The sequence below is a fragment of the Rhinoraja longicauda genome, chromosome 23 (assembly GCF_053455715.1).
Source record: "Rhinoraja longicauda isolate Sanriku21f chromosome 23, sRhiLon1.1, whole genome shotgun sequence".
NCBI lineage: Eukaryota > Metazoa > Chordata > Chondrichthyes > Rajiformes > Arhynchobatidae > Rhinoraja > Rhinoraja longicauda.
The window spans coordinates 34,744,121-34,763,757 of NC_135975.1; the positions used below are offsets into that span (position 1 = coordinate 34,744,121).

Consider the following 19,637-nt stretch of genomic DNA (forward strand, 5'->3'; position numbering starts at 1 on the left):
GCTAGCACCAGTACTTCTGCAGTGCTCTGAGATGCCTTCTCCAAAACATTCAGAACGGTGTGATCACTGCTGCTGCAGAGACAGAGTTTAGTGTCAGACCTGTGGTTTTAGTCTTCAAACACATTTCCCACAAACAGCAGGGAAATGTAATTCAACCATTATTGCTACATTTGATGTCACGGAGTGTTTTAAGAGATGAAACAACAGCTTGTATTTACATTGCATCTTTATTGTAGAAAAATGTCCAAGGCACATCACAGAGGTATAATCAGAAACTAAGTGTAGAAAAGATAGATTACATCTAAATTCTGATCTTATTGGACATAGGCTCAAACTAATACAATTCAAATTTATAACTGACATTTTTCTTCACACAGTGATCAAAACATGGAATGGGCTTTTAGCAATGTAATTAAGGCAAATACCCAGGAATTATTATTTTCTAAACTTTATCTGTATTGTGCTAAATTCTATCCTTCGCTGCTGATGCAATTCACAAAAGATTCCATAAACTGCAAATGAGTTGAGATGAGATGAGCAGTTTGCTAAGTTTTTTAGTGTGATTTTGGTCAATCCTTCTTCAAAAGACTATTTCCTCAAAAAACTATGTAATGTCTCAACCAAATCATAGGATCTCCCTTGAAGAAGTACTCCTTATCCATTTAGTTATTTGCCAGGCTAATTCTGTGCTCAAGTTTTCAGAGTGGGACTGGAACCTGTGATTTTCATATTTTATTTTTATTTATTTTATATTTCAGATACAGCGCGGAAACAGGCCTTTTCGGCCCACCAAGTCCGCACCGCCCAGCGATCCCCGCACATTAACACTATCCTACACACACTAGGGACAATTTTTTACATTTTACCCAGTCAATTAACCTACATCCTGTACGTCTTTGGAGTGTGGGAGGAAACCGAAGATCTCGGAGAAAACCCACGCAGGTCACGGGGAGAACGTACAAACTCCTTACAGTACAGCACCCGTAGTCAGGATCGAACCTGAGTCTCCGGCGCTGCATTCGCTGTAAGGCAGCAACTCTACCGCTGCGCCACCGTGCCGATTTGGGGCAGCATTGCTACCAACTAGCACACACTGTGAACTGGCAGAAACTTGTACATCCGGAAGGAAGCAATTTCAAATCTTATTGCTTTAAAGTACTGCTTTCTGTCATCAGGAATTACAGCCTTAGCATTTTGTTTAGAGTTTATAAAAATGGAAAATGTATCAATTGTCAATTCCTTCATCCATAAAAAGGTGAATTTCACCAGCCCTTAAGCCAAAATGTTGACGTTCATCTGTCCACACATTTATAAAAAGATAGTGTTGAAAAAATTAACAGGGGCATTTTATATAAATTGGCACTTTGAATTCTGTATGATGTGTTATAATCATTGCTCCACAAAGAATCAGATTCTCATTATAATACAGTTAAATAAATACATAAATCTAACTCATGCCTGCATGTATAAATCCTTGCCAAACTATTTTACCTTAAATATTTTACATACACCATATTAAATAAGGCAAAATGGAATAAAGTTAAAATATACAAAAAAATTGGAGTGGCATTTAACAAGCTTCTTGATGGACTTGAAATGCACATTTTAATAATCACAAGAAATAACATGTACTGATTTCAATACTACACAATCTGAAGAAGGGTCTCGTCCCGAAACTTCACCTATTCCCTTTCTCCAGAGATGCTGCCTGACCCTCTGAGTTACTCCAGATTTTTGTGCCTATCTACACAATCATAATCATGTCCCACTTTCTATAACACATTACACCAACTCATACTAATAGTGTTTACTTTTCCAGCAGTCACGGGCCTCCATATTAGGGTAGATGCCAGGCAGGTAACATTTTTGTTCAGCTTCTCCTCTTTCCCTTGAATCACCATCTCCCATTGGTTACAGCGCCATAAACACCTGGCAGTTTCACAACATACCACCAAATTCTCTGTTTTTTTCTGTTTCTCTAATCTAATCTTTTTTCAAGTGTGAGGCAGCATAATTAGGTTCAGTGTTTTTATTTAGCATCCTGAGATGCTAACTGTTGCCTGCATTTGGACTTTCCATTTGAGGTGCATTGGCAGTGTTCAGTAACAGTAACTGAACAGATCGTGGACAGAAGCACTTGGGTCACCATAAACCCAGATGAACTAGATTTAACAAACTTGATCTTTCTGATCTACAAATCCCAGTATCATGCCATGAACTGATTTATCTCACAAAATCATCAGGGATAGCAAATGATAGTTCCATTTGCTACATCATCTGCATATTAGTCAAATAAATCTACAATTCTCAAGGTTTTAGATTTCAAAATCATTAACACGTTTTGGAAATGTAGAACAGAAACATCATGGCTTAATAATAAAATGTTTTGGTGAACTATCTCCAAAATATATAGCCAGACCAATAAAATATTGAAAATTCTCTAGTCTGTTACAGACCCCAAGTAGAAAATTGCAGTGGCTGAAGTTTCTTATGGGCCAGAACACCGAAGAGCACAGAGTGAGTGAGGGCTTTTGAGGTTGAAGCAGAATCTTTGCAATTCATTCTGCTATCTGAGATGAATCTTTACTAATAAGTGCGGGTTTGATTATTCTATTCAGTTTCCTTTAAAACGTCAGCACCACACTCCCAGCACCTGAGTTTAGTGTAGTTTTTCTTGAAGTCCTTCCACCAAGCGTGGACCCATGTTGTTGTTATAGTACAGTAGCTTCCTGGAAAACCTCTACCCATCTGTTGAGAAATTGAAACATTTGTAAATTACGATAATTCCACCGGGTGGCGCCAGCAATGGCTGCCTCACCAACAGTCTGTCTGTTCTTTAGCTTGTTTTATGTGGGGGTGGGGAGGGTTGGAGGAATCCTTTTCTAATCTATTACCTTGATGGAGATGTGATTATATATTTTTCTGTATCGTATCTCCGTCTGCACTGCGGCCTAACATCGAGGAGTTGTCGGCCTTTGCTGGAGATTGACCGGGAGCTCTGCTACGGACTTACCATCACGGAGCCCGTGATCCCTTTGCTAGGGGTCAACCGCCGAGCTCCAACCGTGGGCGCTTGCGGACTTTAACATCACGGAGCCCGCGGCCTCTGGTCAGAGATCGACTTTGGGAACTCCAAGCCGCGGGAGTTTCGACTGCCCCGACGTGGGAGTTTCGATCGCCCCGACGCGGGAGCTTCGACCGCCGGCTGCGGAAGCTTCGATCACCCCGACGGATGGTTTGACTGCCCCAACCGCGGGAGAAATAAAGAGGAAGAAGGCGGACTTTTTTGCCTTCCATCACAGTGAGGAATGTGGGGAATCCGCTGTGGTGGATGTTTATGTTAACTTTTATGTGGTTGTATGTCTTATTGCTTTTTTTTATATGTATGTATGGTAATTCGCATATCACTGTACCTTAATTGGTACATGTGACAATAAAAGACCTTTGAAACCTTAAGTCTTCACAGGACACTGTGTGCAAAGCAATGAACCGCAATTGTGAAATATACAATAGATAGATGTTAAACAGTAATTCTTCATTAGCCTATGCCTATGAATAGTAAAACTCAAAGGTCACACAAAGATTCTCCGACTGTAGAGTGGCTGACCTAACTTTGGTATTTAAAAAAGTGGAATATGGTGTTCTTTGCTTCAGCTCTCTTTCCTTAGACTTGCTGGTCCTATTGGAAACTTAATTTAGTAGTGTTACCCCAAATGTGAAAATTGAGAGTATGGGTGCAGTGGAAGAAGGGAACGGAGCATCTTTAGCGATAATCTGAATTTATGCCCGGAAAGCATCAAGGGTAAGTTGGCCTACACAGTGCCCTCCATAATGTTGGGAAAAGACCCATCATTTAATTATTTGCTTCTGTACTCCACAATTTGAGATTTGTAATAGAACAAATCACATGTGGTTAAAGTGCACATTGTCAGATTTTATTAAAGGGTATATTTATACATTTTGGTTTCACCATGTAGAAATTACAGCTGTGTTTATAAATAGTCCCCCTATTTCAGGGCACCATAATGTTTGGGACACATAGCTTTACAGGTGTTTGTAATAGCTTAGGAGGTTTTGAATGCCTCCTTAATGCAGGTATAAGAGAGGTCTCAGCGCCCAGTCTTTCCTCCAGTCTTTCCATCACATTTGGAAACATTAATTGCTGTTTATCAACATGAGAACCAAAGTTGTGCCAGTGAAAGTCAAAGAAGCCATTATGAGACTGAGAAACAAGAATAAAACTGTTAGAGACATTAGCCAAAATCAACGGCTTACCAAAATCAACTGTTTAGAACATCATTAAGAAGAAAGAGAGCACTGGTGAGCTTACTAATCGCAAAGGGACTGGCAGGCCAAGGTAGACCTCCACTGCTGATGACAGAAGAATTCTCTCTATAATAATGAAAAATCCCCAAACACCTGTCCAACAGATCAGAAACACTCTTCAGGAGTCAGGTGTGGATTTGTCAATGACCACTGCCCGCAGAAGACTTCATGAACAGAAATACAGAGGCTACACTGCAAGAGGCAAACCACTGGTAAGCTGCAAAAATAGGATGGCCAGGTTATAGTTTGCCAAGAAGCACTTAAAAGAGCAACCACAGTTCTGGAAAAAAGGTCTTGTGGACAGATGAGATGAAGATTAACTTATATCAGAGTGATGGCAAAAGCAAAGTATGGAGGAGAGAAGGAACTGCCCAAGATCCAAAGCATACCACCTCATCTGTGAAACACGGTGGTGGGGGTGTTATGGCCTGGGCATTTAATGCTGCTGAAGGTACTGGCTCACTTATCTTCATTGATGATACAACTGCTGATGGTAGTAGCATAATGAATTCTGAAGTGTATAGACACATCCTATCTGCTCAAGTTCAAACAAATGCCTCAAAACTCATTGGCCGGCAGTTCATTCTACAGCAAGACAATGATCCCAAACATACTGCTAAAGCAACAAAGGAGTTTTTCAAAGCCAAAAAATGGTCAATTCTTGAGTGGCCAAGTCAATCACTCGATCTGAACCCAATTGAACCCCTTTTATATGCTGAAGAGAAATCTGAAGGGGACCAGCCTCCAAAACAAGCATAAGCGAAAGATGGCTGCAATAAAGGCCTGGCAGAGCATCACCAGAGAAGACACCCAGCAACTGGTGATGTCCATGAATCGCAGACTTCAAGCAGTTATTGCATGCAAAGGATATGCAACAAAATACTACTTTTATTTACATGACATTGCAGTGTCCCAAACATTATGGTGCCCTGAAATGGGGGGACTATGTAGAAATACTGCTGTAATTTCTACATGGTGAAACCAAAATGTATAAAAATGGCCTTTATTAAAATCTGACAACTTTAATGCACTGTTTTTCACTGAGACATCCAAGATAAAGATGGATATTGTAATGAAAAGAAAGCTTCTTAAATGGGCCAGGTTTGGGTTAAGTAGTAAAAGTCGTAAGTGTTGCCGGCACAACCATGAACCTGCTGAGGAAGAGAGGTGGGAAAGATGGCCAATGTTGAACTGGTACAAGGACAGTACATGCATCCATGATAAGGCAGGGATAACTCATCAATCTGGGTTTCCTTGACAACAAATCTTGCTCACAAAACTTAAGAATCACAGGAAATAACTGCTCCATGTAAAATGTTAACAGATGGAAAATGTCAAGGACCACAGATATTGCCTGACTCACTATGAACCATTGGCACTTTCTGTTTAGAATCATAGAATTGTGCAGCACAGAAATTAGCCCTTTTGGCTCATCTTGCCTATGCTGACCATGATGCCTATTAATGCAAACCCCGCATTATACAGTATCGCACTGCGCCTTTGCTGTCCAAGTACCTGTCCAAATACCCTTTAAACGTTGCAATTGCAACTGCACTACCTCCTCAGGAAGCTCGTTTCAGACTGTGTGAGAAACTTTCCCTTCAGATTTACTTTGATTTTTTCCACTCACACCTTAAACCCTTTAGTTCCCTCTGCAACTAAAGTCCCTTTCACTGGGTAAAAGATCTCGGCAACTCACGAGTTTATCAGCCCACAGCCTCCTATGTTTCAGTGAAAATAAACCCAGCCTGTCCAATCTCTCCTTTTAAACACAGCCTTCCATTCCAGGCAATATTCCAGTGAATCTCTTCTGTACTCTCACATTGCTACTGCATCCTCCTGTGGTGTGGCAACCAGAACTGGACACTGTGGTCCAAGTGCAGTTTAACCAATGTCTATACTTTGGATCTCTACCAAGAAACCCACCATGTTTTGCATTTTCACCTGTTTGACTCACCTTCTGGCAGTGTGGGGATCATCTGCTTTAAACACATAGAACAGCGTTCTTTTATGAAACAACTGAAAAATCACTTTGAGTTCTGGAAGGTCATCTTGAACTTCTGAAACTGTGAATCCAAGCAATGGTTGGCTCTCCAAGGCAGCCACATCCTGTTTTGAAAAATACATACTAAAACCTCACACAACTATCAATGTGTCAGACATATCAAAGAACATTAATATCAGAAACTTTTTGCAATTAATCTAAGTGTTTGTCGATGTGAACTGCATAGGTGTATGCATGATATCCATCCCTCAAAGATAATTTAAATCCATATTTCATTAATTTTCACTTCTCAAGCAACTGACACTGACACATCTGATTTAATTTTGCACATCAATGACCTGTGCTAGTCAGGTTAGGTTGCAGGGTTGAGCACCTTATAGTCTGGCAGCCAACCCGCACCAGATGTTTACAGTTACAGCATGGAAACAGGCCCTTCAGCCCGCCGTCTCCATGCTGACCACGATCACTCGTTCACCCATTATCCCATTTCTTATCCACTTCCTTCACACGACAGTCAATTGACCTTCAAACGCGAGTGGGAGGAAACCAAACCACCTGCAAGAAAGCCACACGGTCAGAGGGAGAATGTCCATGTCTATACTGACCGTATCTAAGGTCAGTATCGAACCTGGGGTCCTGGTACTATAAGGCAGCAGTTATATAAGCTGTGCCACTGTGCTGTCTAACCTTTTTTTTAAAAAGGTATTTCAAACTAGAGAGAAGTTAAAATATGATGCCTTCAATTTTGTCCTCAATGGTTCTGCCCGTCCCTCTTTAACTTGGAATAAAACATAACACCAATATATCCTCATCTCTAAATGCTGAATGTATTGGAGGATAACCAACCAGTGGCAACACAATTAAACTACATCTCGACCTTCACCTGTTGAGACACATTACTGAATCCGCACAAACCAATGAACAAGTTCATTACAATGCCACTGAGAGAATGGCAATAGAATGACAAGTATCATTGGAATACACTTCAAATGTCTGAAATAGTAGCAGGCATTTCCCAACTTTGCAAAGCACGGGAATGAACAGAGGAAAATTGCACATCTCAAAATCACTGCAGATTATACAAGAAGTTGGCAGGATGACTCATCAATTTCTGTAAGGATGCAAAATAATGGCTTTTTAATTTATTATAAAATGTTATTGTAGGAATAAAGTTAACATATGATCTCACTCATAAAACAGCTTCTTTTATATAGCACCTTTAACAGATCAAATGGCCCGAAGGTGGTTGTTAGGAAAGAAAAATGTTAGAAGGAGAGGGATTGAGGGATTGACTTGTAGACCGTAGAACTTTGGCGATGAAAGCATGGTGACAAATGTGATGCAAGTAAATTTAGTTGGGATCAAGAGGCTGGAAATAAAAGAGCATGGGTAACCCGGAGTGTACAGGGCTATGGAGAGAGGGAAGTCATGGCGACAAATTGCATCATGGAGGCATTCACAAAAATTGCCTGCACGTGGATTATGATGTAGCTGAGACGGAGTATGTGTTAGAGAGAAAGGAAGGAGCAATTGATAAATTACTAATGTCATGCACATGGGGAAAGAAGCTTTTCTCCAGTTACAACTGGATAGATAAAGTCAAAGGTTACTGGTGACTAAGACAGACAATGATGATGCTGCAAGATATTGCTAATGCAAGTACTGGGAACTCTACTAGAAATAATTTCCACTTATTAATTCCTCGTCTAACAGTTACAGATATTCAATCGGAAAATGGCTATTCATTCTATTGGTCTACTAGCCTTACCTCACTGGCAGCATAAGTGTATAACACCTTCTCCTGAATGACGAACCACAGCCGTTTCCAGGGTTTCTTAATGCCTTTTGACCTGTACAGATAGCCACTCATAGATGAAGCCCCAGTATTTGCTGACACCTGAAATAAACAGCAGTGTGCACTTTGAAGTTTCTCTTTATATTTGGTACATTGAAGAGACTTCTTTGCAGTTCTAACAGTCAGGCTATTCCAAGTAAAACAGAAAATGTGGGAAATATTCAGTAGGTCAGACAACATCCCACGGGAGGAGGAACACGGTTAACATTCAGGTTGATGACCTTTCGTCAGAATGGGAAATACTCATTAACGATAATTGTTAAACTTGTGTTGAGTCTGCAAGGCTCCAATGTGCCTTGTTGGGAAATAAGGTGCTGATCCTTGAGTATATGTGGAGGTGCTCAGAGACATGGATGGAGGCAGGAGCATGAATGGTCATCGGATGGGGAAATGAAATTTGCTTTGAGGGAGCAATACTCCAGACAATGCAACATGCCCTCAGTTACAAAAGGTGCTGCTTTAGCAAGTTAATTCTCCATTTTCTGACAAGCTGCATTACATCTTTCTAGACTTGATATTACAGACGCTCCCCGACTTATGTAAGGGTTATCTCCCACAGACCCTTGCGTAAGTCAGATGTTACGCAAGTCGAAAACGGAAATGCTACTGCTCACATGTAAATTTACTATCCGACCCGGAGACCACACGGGGAGCTCCGACGTGGAGAGCTCTGAATCGGAGACCATGGGGGAAGCTCCAGCGTGGAGACCGTGGGGGGAGCTCCAACGCGGAGACCACTCGCGAACAGCCACGAGAACAGCTGACTGGCTTATAGGAACGGCTGTAGGAATGCACTGCTACCGAGACGCTCAACACGGAAATAATGCAGTGGGCTTAAAGAATTGCTTACGTAAGTGCAAGTTTGTGTAAGTCGCCCATTATGTAAGAATGAATGAATGAATAAGTTTATTGGCCAAGTATGTGCATATACAAGGAATGTGCCTTGGTGCTCTGCTCACAAATGACAACACAAACATACAGTTAACAATTAAGAATAAAGCATAATCACATCAAAACAATAAGGATAGAACATTACGGTCTAAACAAGTGAGTGAAAATAAACCAGAGCAAAACAGAGACTACAGACTTTGGTTATTGAGTAGAACTACTACTCGTGGAAAAAAAGCTGTTTTTATGTCTGGCTGTGGCTGCTTTGACAGTCTGGAGTCGCCATCCAGAGGGAAGTGCTTCAAAGATTTTGTGGCCAGGGTGAGAGGGGTCAGAGATGATCTTGCCCGCTCGCTTCCTGGCGCTTGCAGTGTACAGTTCGTTAAATGGGAGAAGGTTGCAGCCATCAACCTTCTCAGCTGATCGAACGATCCGTTGCAGCCTCCGGATGTCGTGCTTAGTGGCTGAGCATGATGGAGAAGGTGAGGAAGGACTCAATGACAGCAGTATAGAATTGGACCAGTATAGTAAGACGGGGAGTGCCTGTATATCTTTGGAAGATGGAGAATTAAATTGACAAAGTATTGCCTAACATGCTATCTTTTGAAAGTGAGAGTAGAATCCATTGCCAGAGATTAGTGAAAATCAAAATTTAAAAAAAATAAAAACAGAAAATAGCACGTCAGGCTGCATTTGTTGGAAGAGAAACAAAGTGAACATTTCAGGTTTACAATCTTTATAGGGTCTTCATCCTGAAGCATTGACTTGGTTTCTCTTCCTTAGCTACAGCCTGACTTGCTGAATCTTTCCAGTATATGCTGCCATGGACTGCTGAATTTGTAGGAGGGCATGCTGCATTACCAGAGAAGTTACCTTTTTGAAAGTCAATTTAATTCCCTGGCTCATGCCCACTCTGCCTCCAACAATGTTCCAAAATATTTTAAAGCATGCTCATGCCTCAGAACCTTATTTTCCATGTAAGCACACAATAATATTCTGGACTTGACAATGAGTTTATCTTTTTTTTACAATAAAGATGTGAGCATTTTGTGTTTTTATTTTCAAAATTTCCAATATCCATGATTTTTTTTCCTTTGGTAACTTCAGATACTGGCTCAGCTTATACTATCTCCAGGCCAATCTTACCTGTTTATTTCTAATTATTTCCTGTTCTGTTTGAAAGATTATCAACATTGACAGTTCCTTTCTCCACACATTGTCGGATCTTCTAAATATTTCCAGCATTAACTCTTTTTATTATTTTAAATTTGTTTTTAATAAGTTTCAAACTATTAACAAAGGCAGTAAAACAAAAGTTTTCTCAACCAGATTAGTAGCAATGCAGCAACGTGGAAAGGCACCGTGACCAAATATGTCGAAATTCAAATCAAGAATAATAAAATATACCCTCATTATGGCTAGTAACCATTCCCAATCAACCATAAAAAGCAAAGTCAGTTATGAAATCTATCATCTAAGCAGTTAAGACTCAAATCACCTTGGTCATTTGCAACTTTACTTTGGTTCTTTGAGCAAGGGAGATGAATTAACACGAAAGCAGTATATTGAAAATACCACTCATCTCAGTTCCACTCCATCAGTAGCCCTTTTTCCTTCAGAAATTGAAATGCCTTAGAGACTATTCTACTCCAATACAGATAGCACTCTCAGAAGAGGTACTTTCAGATAAGGCATCAATTTGATGTTCTGTATATCTGTTCCAGTAGTTAACATGCAGGATAATGATCCTGTGGTGGTAATGGAAAAAACAGCATATTTCCTGCCCAAAATTACAGTTACCACACAGATAAACATCATTCCATTTAATAACCAATTTTCAGATCTTAATATGTGCAACATAGCTCTGAACTTTCCTATATTATAGACCCTGTAATTCAACGTAAACAATTTTGCGACTTTTACCAGAGATGCAAACAAAATGCTTTTTTCATTGTTTTTTTTAATATCATTGGAGGATCATAATTCTTGGGCTTTCCCTTGCTATGAAGACAATGTATCTACACAGGCCTACATCAGGAGTGTTTTGAATATATTACACTACAAAGTTTGAACTGCTGTTTTAGCTTCTGCTATGGTCTGATTTGTAGCTGGAGTATCTCTCTTGGGCAATAGTACATTTCTTTGCTGTGACAGGGCAACTTCCCATCTCACTGCAAATTTCTTTTGTGTGGCAAATGATTCTGTACATCTTATGTACAGCATCAAAGACTCCACAGCCCACCAAACCCACCCTCGAGCATCTATTTACCATAATGCTGCGACATTTCATTATATTCTCACATTCACATCAGCTCACCCTCAACTAAACACCTCGGGACATTTACAGTGGTCAATTAATCTATCAACACACATGTATTTGACACATGGGGATAAAAACTAGAGCACCCAATGGAAACCCGCACAGAGAGAATATGCTTACTCCTTAGAGACCTCACTGGAGGTAAAATTTGAAGCAGGACGTTGGGGCAGAAGGCAGTGGCACAGTCCTCAGTCATCTCAAGAATCAAGAAAGGTTTATTGTCATTGTCCCAGATAGAACAATGAAATTCTTACTTAAATAAATACTCCTTATTTACTCAGCAAAAATAACCTGTAATGGCACATTTTCTAATAAAGTGTCCTTCAAATAACTTCAAGATTTCACCTCTTGGTACTCCCATCTCAAACTGAACCATTTGTTAACACTCTTCACCAACTTCATTCTAGCTTCTGCATCTTTAGCCTTCTTGCTACAGGATCTCATATCCTGTAGCAAGGATCTTCTTGCTACAGGATCTCATATCTCATATTTTTTATTCCTTCCCATCTATCCTCTGTTACAATACATCAATCCTAATCATTGTTATGACGGCAGGCCGTGCTTTCCCACGCTTTTATTTTCTTCTCTTTACCTCTCTTGGATTCTTGCTTCATTTCCCCTCCCTTGGGAAGTCTGCCGTCTGAACCACTTTCATGAAATCTACTCCAATATTTCAACATTCCTCGGCATACAACGACAAGAACAATTCCCTCTTGGTTAAGCCAAGATTCCCACCTTTCTTGTCCCTTCTCCTCATATTTACAAAACAAAAACTTTTGAGAGTTGCTACAGAAACCCATTACAAGTTGCAAACTTCACATTGAATTCCATTAAAAAACTGGATTCCAACATTGATCCGAAATACCAGAATAATTTATGATGTATCTGAAAATAATGAGTAATGTCTGGAAGCAGAAGTACACAAAGGCAGTAGTGTCACATTCCTAAAACTCTATGATATATTATATTTAGTTCTAGCATTTATTTCTGCAAGTGGTGGTTTTGCATCATTACAAATGCAAATTACACAAGGCAAAAAAAGATTTGGCCAATAAAAGACGAGAGTAAGTTTCTATGTGAAAAAAATTGGAAAAACATATTTTTAAAAATGGAAAAACAAAGTTAACATAATGAGCGCTGATCCTGGAGAGTGCGAGTCTGAAGAAAAGACTGGAACACAAGGAAATGGCAGGCAAAATAAACAAATATTTTACATCAATCTTCTCGACAGAACAGATAAATAACTTGTCAGAAATCGCTGTAAATAGAGAATTAGAAGGGAAGGAGGGACTCAGCAAAATTAATCACCTAAAATGTGATAAAGAACAAACTGTTGGAGCTATCAAATCTTTGGAACCTGATGGGCCATTTCTTTAATACCTTGGGTCTTAAAGAAATGGCTTGTAAAATAGTTGATGCATTGGTTTTAATATTCCAGGATTTCTCAGATTCAGGGAAGGTTTTAATAGATAGGGGAATGGCAAATATTACTTCTTTATACAAAAAGAGAGATTAAAAAGCAAGAGGCAGCATAATTTCTGTCAGTGGAAATATGTTAGAAGCTATTATTAAATATGTTATAATGTGGGAACAGAAATATTACAGATAATCGGGCAATATTAACATGGTTTTGTGAAAGGGAAGTATGTTTGATTAATTGTCGTTCTTTGAAGAAGTAATATGGACTGTGGATAGAGGGAAATGGTAATATATTATAAATAAACTCCCAAAAAACACAGTTGCAGAGTGGCCGTCTTATAGTGCCAGACACTCGAGTGCAATCCTGACTATGGGTGCTGTCTGTGTGGAGTTTGCATGTTCTCCCTCTGACCACATGGGTTTTCTACAGGTGCTCTGGTTTCCTCCCACACTCCAAAGACATGCAGATTTGTAGTTTAATTGGCTTCTGTAAATTGTTCCTAGCGTGTAGAAGTAGTGCACAGCACGTACTTTGGTCAGCACGTACTTTGTGGGCCGAAGGATCTGTTTCCACATTGAAAACTGGCTGGTGAACAGAAAACAGATTTGGCAAGAATGATCTTTTTTATGGTTGGTGAGGGATGGTGCTAGGGTTTTTACAATTTAGATAAATTATTTGGATGAAGTATGAATGCTAAATATGCCAATAGAACAAAGATAGAAATGAAACAAAGTTCTGAAGATGAATTAAAGCAATAGATAAATTAGTGAGTGGGAGCAGATTTGATAGATGAAGTAGAATATTGGAAAACTGCCAGTTTCAGGAGATCATAAGATCATAAGTGATAGGAGCAGAATTAAGCCATTCGGCCCATCAAGTCTCCTCCACCAATCATGACTGATCTCTCTCATTCCCAACCCCATTCTCCTGCCTTCTCCCCACAACCTCTGACACATGTAGGAAACCTGTAGGACACCTCCTGACACCCGGAGGAAAAATAATGTTATCAAAGTAATGAGTGATTGTAGAAATCTGGATTTCAGAGAACATAATTTGAAGAGGACTAATATGCAGATACACCATATTTTGTATACACTTTCTCGACAGCTGTAACACTACATTCTACACTGTTTATTTTTTCTCTTTGCACTACCTGCTGTACATGTGTATGGCTTGATTCTACTCATTTATAGTGGATTTGACTGGATAGCACACAACTGTATCTCGGCACATGTGATAATAATCAACTAACAGCAAATAGGAAAGCTAGGAGAAGAATATTATTTTGTTGCTTAGGAAATTTTCAACAGAAGTGGGGAAGTTATGCTTTAGTTCTACGGTACCAGTGAGACCCACGCCTCTGCACCCCCTCCTCCTCTCTGGAATATAGTGTAAAGTACTGAGCAAGAGCAGACTTGATTTAATAAACCAATTTGGGATCTTGATAGGGTGGTTGTAGGGAGCATATTTCCCCAAATGAGAAGATCTCGAGCTCAGGGGGTCACAGTTTAAAAATAAGGAGTTGGCTGAATAAGACAAAAGAGGTGATTTTTGTTCTACCAGAGGGTCATGAGTCTCTGCAACTCTGATCCTTAAAGGGAAGTGAATGCCAAGCCGTTGACTATATTTCAAGCAGAGGTAGACAGACTTTTTGACAATCAAGTGGGTAAAAGGTTGCTGGAGCTGGGCAGTGGTGTGGAGTTAAGGTTTTAATCAGATCAGACACGATCTTATTGAACGGCAGATCAGGCTTGAGAACCAAGTAGTCCACTCCTGCTCTCAGTTCCATTACTTTTCTACAGTCACTCAATGTTTTAGACAACTGAGCCTATTAACTTCTAGACATTAAAGAGTGCATATGCTTTGCCATTACAGCATGACTAGGAAGCCAAAACATGCATGTGGGATCTTTCTGTGCAATTTGCTAATGGGGGACGTGTTTAGTTTAGCATAGTTTAGAGATATAGTGCAGAAACAGGCCCTTCGAGCCCGCACCGACCAGCAATCCCCGCACATTAACACTACTATACACACACGGGACAAATTTTAAACATTTACCCCAATCCAATTAACCTACAAATCTGTACGTCTTTGGAGTGTGGGAGGAAACCAAGGATCTCGGAGAAAACCCACGCAGGTCAGAGAGTGAGAACGTACAAACTCTGTACAGAGAGCCACCCGTAGTCAGCAGGATTGAACCCTGGTCTCTGGCGCTGTAAGGCAGCAGCTCTACCGTTATGCCACTATGCCGTTTAGGTATGGCTATACTCTGCTGGACTGTTTATAAGAATTTCACCGTGCATTTGCACATGTGAGAATAAAAGCACCATTGAAGCATTCTCTTTACTGGCAGGATCTCATGGGTACAAAAGCATTTATGGCTGGACTGTTGTCTTGTCTTATTAAAACCACGTTACAGTCTGAAGCATAGCACATTTTATCGATTACCCCACTTACTTCTTTCAGCGCTGCGGGGATCTTTTTGTGCTTCCGTCCTGAAGAATGCTGAATGCTGTGAAAGACTGAGGTGAGGGCACTTGAGGATTTGTGAGTTGGAGACATCATCTTTGTCACAGGTGATTGCTCTTCTAGTTGCAAACAAAAAGGTTTATTTCATAAAAATGGGAAAATCCAATAAAAGATCAAACAAAAATAGCTTACTTAAACTCTTACAAAACCAACCTGGAACAATATAAATCCTTGGTCTGTGTTTCATTAGCTGACCTCAGTTGAATGGGGAGTTAGTGGGGAGTAGGGAGATATTTATTAATTTCTTCAGAGAGAAGGGAGGACAACCCAAGGACACTAGTTTTGTTGAAAATGTCCTATAGTGGTGATCTAGTTTGATCTTTCTTGCTTGTTGACAAAGTAAGCATAATAAAATTTAACATAAATTTAATTTTCCTCATAATTCTGTAGCCCACAGAAAGAGAAATGGAATCCATCAACAGCACTTCTGCTACGATGCATGCTATAGGGTTTGTGGCTATAGGGTTCCATGCTATAGGGTTTGTGGCTATAGGGTTGCATGCTATATGGTTTGTGGCTATAGGGTTTGAGGCTATGGGGTTGCCTGCTATAGGGGTCGAGGCTATAGGGTTGCATGATATAGGGTTGCATGATATAGGGTTTGTGGCTATAGGGTTGCATGCTATAGGGTTTGTGTCAGTGCACACTAACACTTGCAATAGGGTGAATTCCCATGGTTTATTCTATTTACAGTGGTAAGAAAGTCCAAGACCACATGGGTGGCTGTCCCTCTCCGTCAGAGCGCATGTGAGATGACGCTGGTGATATTGGGCTTGCCCTGGCAGCTTAGTCCTGAAGGAGGAGGCGTGATGATCTCAGCCTTCCCCTGCAGTTCACCCTTGCCTGGAGAGGAGGTGCTAACGGTGCAGGATTCTTTCCGACAGCTGGGCTTTGGTCTTGAAGAGGCGACGCTGACAGTCTCTGGATTATCCTGGGGGTCAGTATTCAGTGCGTGTCTCAGCACGTACTCCTGCAGTCCGCAGCGGGCCAGTCGACAACATTCTCCGACGGACAGCTCGCTCTGCTGGGAGGTCAACAAAGCTCGGGCCGACCAGAGAGCGTCTTTCACTGAGTTGATGACCTTCCAGCAGCACTCGATGTCAGTCTCTGAATGCGTCCCTGGGAACAGTCCGCAAATCACAGTCTGTGGGGGAGGACCACAGTCTAGGGTCCTTCCACTGCTGGACATGGGTGGGACATATGGTGGAGGCGCCCCTCAAAATAAGGGAAGGGATTCCACGCCAGTGAGCCACATGAGTGGCAAGGGTGGGGGGTAATTTTGTGTAATTGGTGTATTGAATATCTGTATTGAATGTATGTATAGCCTCGGAGAATGTAGGATGGAGTTTTGGAAGGAACATGTTTTGTATATATTTATTTCTTGAATAAAGTATTTTTTGATAATAAAAAAAATTCCTGGGGGTCAGTCTTTGCGTTTGTGTATGTGTGGGAACAGTCCCTCATTGTCTGTGGGCAGGAAGTTCTGGCATCTTAGGCTTGCCTCTGCCACTCAGTCTTGGCTTGGGTAGAATCGCTGGCTGTTTAGCGCTTCTTTCCTGGCAGTCCAGTCTTGACCACACGGTGGCGCTGGTGTCCACAGGGTCATCCCAGTCTTCCGTGAACCTGTGACTGGGGAACACAACTAGGAGGGAGGCCGGCCCACCTTGTCTCCCTTCCTCTCCTTCTTTCTTTTATCTTTTTACACTGCTTCCTCTCTCATCCTCTCCCTTCTCCCCTCTGGCTAGAGTGCCTGGGTTTTACAGGGAGTAGGCTGACAAGGTTCAAGTGGCCCACAAGTCTCAGCTAATTGGACCCAGTTGTTACCAAAGCTGCTGGGGATTGGCCTCTCCTGGCCAGCCAGCCAGTTAAAAAGATCAGAGTGACATCCAAGGGAGAGAGGGCACTGTCACAGGTTCATGAAAACTGTAAAAAATATTTTACTCAAACAAAACGTTTCCAAAGCTTACACCAACCGCAGAAGCAATAAATTTACATCTGGCTAATAAAGTGAAACCCTAAGCTTCACAAAATGAAATTGCAAAGAATTACAACTGCTTAAATTTACAAGATACCTTTAATGTGAACAAGATTTCCTTAGTGCCAGAAGCAGCTTGTTGCAGTTGAAATACAAGGTTTGAAGAGGTTGCCAAAGGCTGAAGGAGAGTGGAATCAGATGGGGTTGGTGCAGGAACTTGTGGATTCTGCCAAAGTTGTTTGAAGAATGTCTCTAATGATTCAGATCGGCACAGTTGTGTAGCGGTAGAGTTGTTACTTTATAGCATCAGAGACCCTGTTCGATCTTGACTATGGGTGCTATCTGTACGGAGTTTGTACGTTTTCCCTGTGACCACGTGGGTTGTCCGGGTGCTCCAGTTTCCTCCCACACTCCAAAGATGTACAAGTTTGTAGATTAATTGGCGTCGACAAAAAATTATAAGTTGTCCCTAGTGTGTAGGATAGTGCTAGTAGACGGGTGATTGTTGGTCAGGCAAAGGGCCTGTTTCTGCACTGTATCTCTAACGTCTAAATCTGGAGGTCCAGGAGAGTGGTGGTAAGGATATTCTTAGTTCACCAACTAAGGGCACAATCTGTCGTCTGTAAAGCTGGTGCAGATTGGAGAAGCACACAGTAATTGAGCATGGTCATAGGTAAATCTATGAAGCATTACGGCAAATGATAAAAATATTTGTACAGGATAGAAGAGATACAAGAGATAGGATATACAAGTATTTGGAAAGGCAAGATGAGGGATAGTTAGCATGGTTTTAAGGATAGTTAGCATGGTTTTATGCATGGGAAATTGTGTCTCACTAATTTATTTGAGTATTTTAAAGTGGCAACTAAGAAGGTGGATGAGGACAGAGTGGAAGATATTATCTACATGGACTTTAGGTGCAACATGGTAGGCTGGTATAGCAGGTTAGATCACATGGGATCCAGGGTGAGCTCGCCGATGGAATACAAATGGCTTGAAGGTAAGAAACAGCGGGTGGTGATAGGGGTTGTTTTTCAGACTCGAGATCTGTGACAAGTCCCACATGGATTGGTGATGGGGTCCACTGTCATTTATTATTTATATTGACAATTTAGAGGTGAATGTAGGTGGCACGGGTTAGTAAGTTTGTGGATGGCACTAAACAGGTGATATAGTGAACAATGAATGTTTATCTATGATTGCAAAGCGATCTTCATCTACTGAGACAATGGGCTGAGGAAACCTCCAGAGGTGAGGACAGGCTTAGGTAATTTGATTGGCATAACTGAATGTGACAAAGAGTCTATTTCCCTGTTCTATGAAATCAACTACGGAATTTTAGCAAAGCAAAGGATAGAAGGTTTGAAGTCAACCAACTTTGTCTAATTTCACTTGAAATTAAATTAAGGGGACTGAAATGGGGCACAGGGTTGGCAGCTCCAAACGTACTAGCAAAAGCCAGTAAGGTCCTGAATCAGCTGACTAAAATGATGTCAGACAAAGTTGGTAAAGAGGTTGAGACAGTGGTAGAGAAGTATAGCCAAATATTTTCACATGGTCAAGTTCAGAGAAGCACTGAAATGATTTGAAGTCGGAATTGGGGCTAAAGTAATCAGGAAGCGAAGCAGTTTGCATTGACCGCGCCGAAGTAGAGATGGTTGAAAGTTTCAAATTCCTAGGAGTAAATATCACCAGCAATTTGTCCTGAACTACCCATATTGAAGCAATCGCCAAGAAAGCACACCAATGCCTCTACTTCCTTAAAAGGCTTAGGAGGTTCAGCTTGTCCCCAACAACTCCTGCTAACTTTTATGAATGTGCCGTAGAAAGCATTTTATTGGGATGCATCACAGCATGGTTTGGGAACAGCTCCATCCAAGACCGCAAAAAATGGCAGAGATGTGAATGTAGCCCAGACCATCACACAAAACCAACCTCCCTTCCATTGATTCTATTTACACATTACGTTGCCTCGGCAAGACCACCATCATAATTAAGGACAAGTCGCAACCTGGCCGCTCCCTCTTCTCCCCTCGCCCATCCAGAAATACAGAAGTGTGAAAATTTCACATCTCCACATTCAGGAACAGTTTCTTCCCGGCTGTTATCAGGCAACTGAACCATCCTACCAACAACTAGAGAGCAGTCCTGAGCTACTATCTACCTAATTGGAGACTCTTGGACTATCGTTGATCAGACTTTCCTGGATGTTATCTTGCACTAAACTTTATTCATGTTATTCCCTTTATCTTGTATCTGTACACTGTGGTAGTCATAAAATGCTGGAGTAACTCAGCGGGGCAGGCAGCATCTCTGGAG

The 19,637-nt window shown here is 41.1% G+C and overlaps 1 protein-coding gene across 1 annotated transcript in view; it reads right to left on the reverse strand.

Moving 5' to 3' along the window:
• Nucleotides 1–229: 229 nt before the first annotated feature.
• The window catches only part of fgd6 (FYVE, RhoGEF and PH domain containing 6), an 86,763-nt gene continuing 67,355 nt past the window's right edge, over nt 230–19,637 (reverse strand). Inside the window, exons 18-21 of the mRNA XM_078420049.1 lie at nt 15,272–15,402; nt 8,100–8,228; nt 6,284–6,435; nt 230–2,748 (exon numbers count right to left, since the gene is read on the reverse strand). Coding sequence (XP_078276175.1) covers nt 2,712–2,748; nt 6,284–6,435; nt 8,100–8,228; nt 15,272–15,402 — 449 coding nt within the window. The 3' untranslated portion in view covers nt 230–2,711. The remainder of the gene's footprint in view (nt 2,749–6,283; nt 6,436–8,099; nt 8,229–15,271; nt 15,403–19,637) is intronic.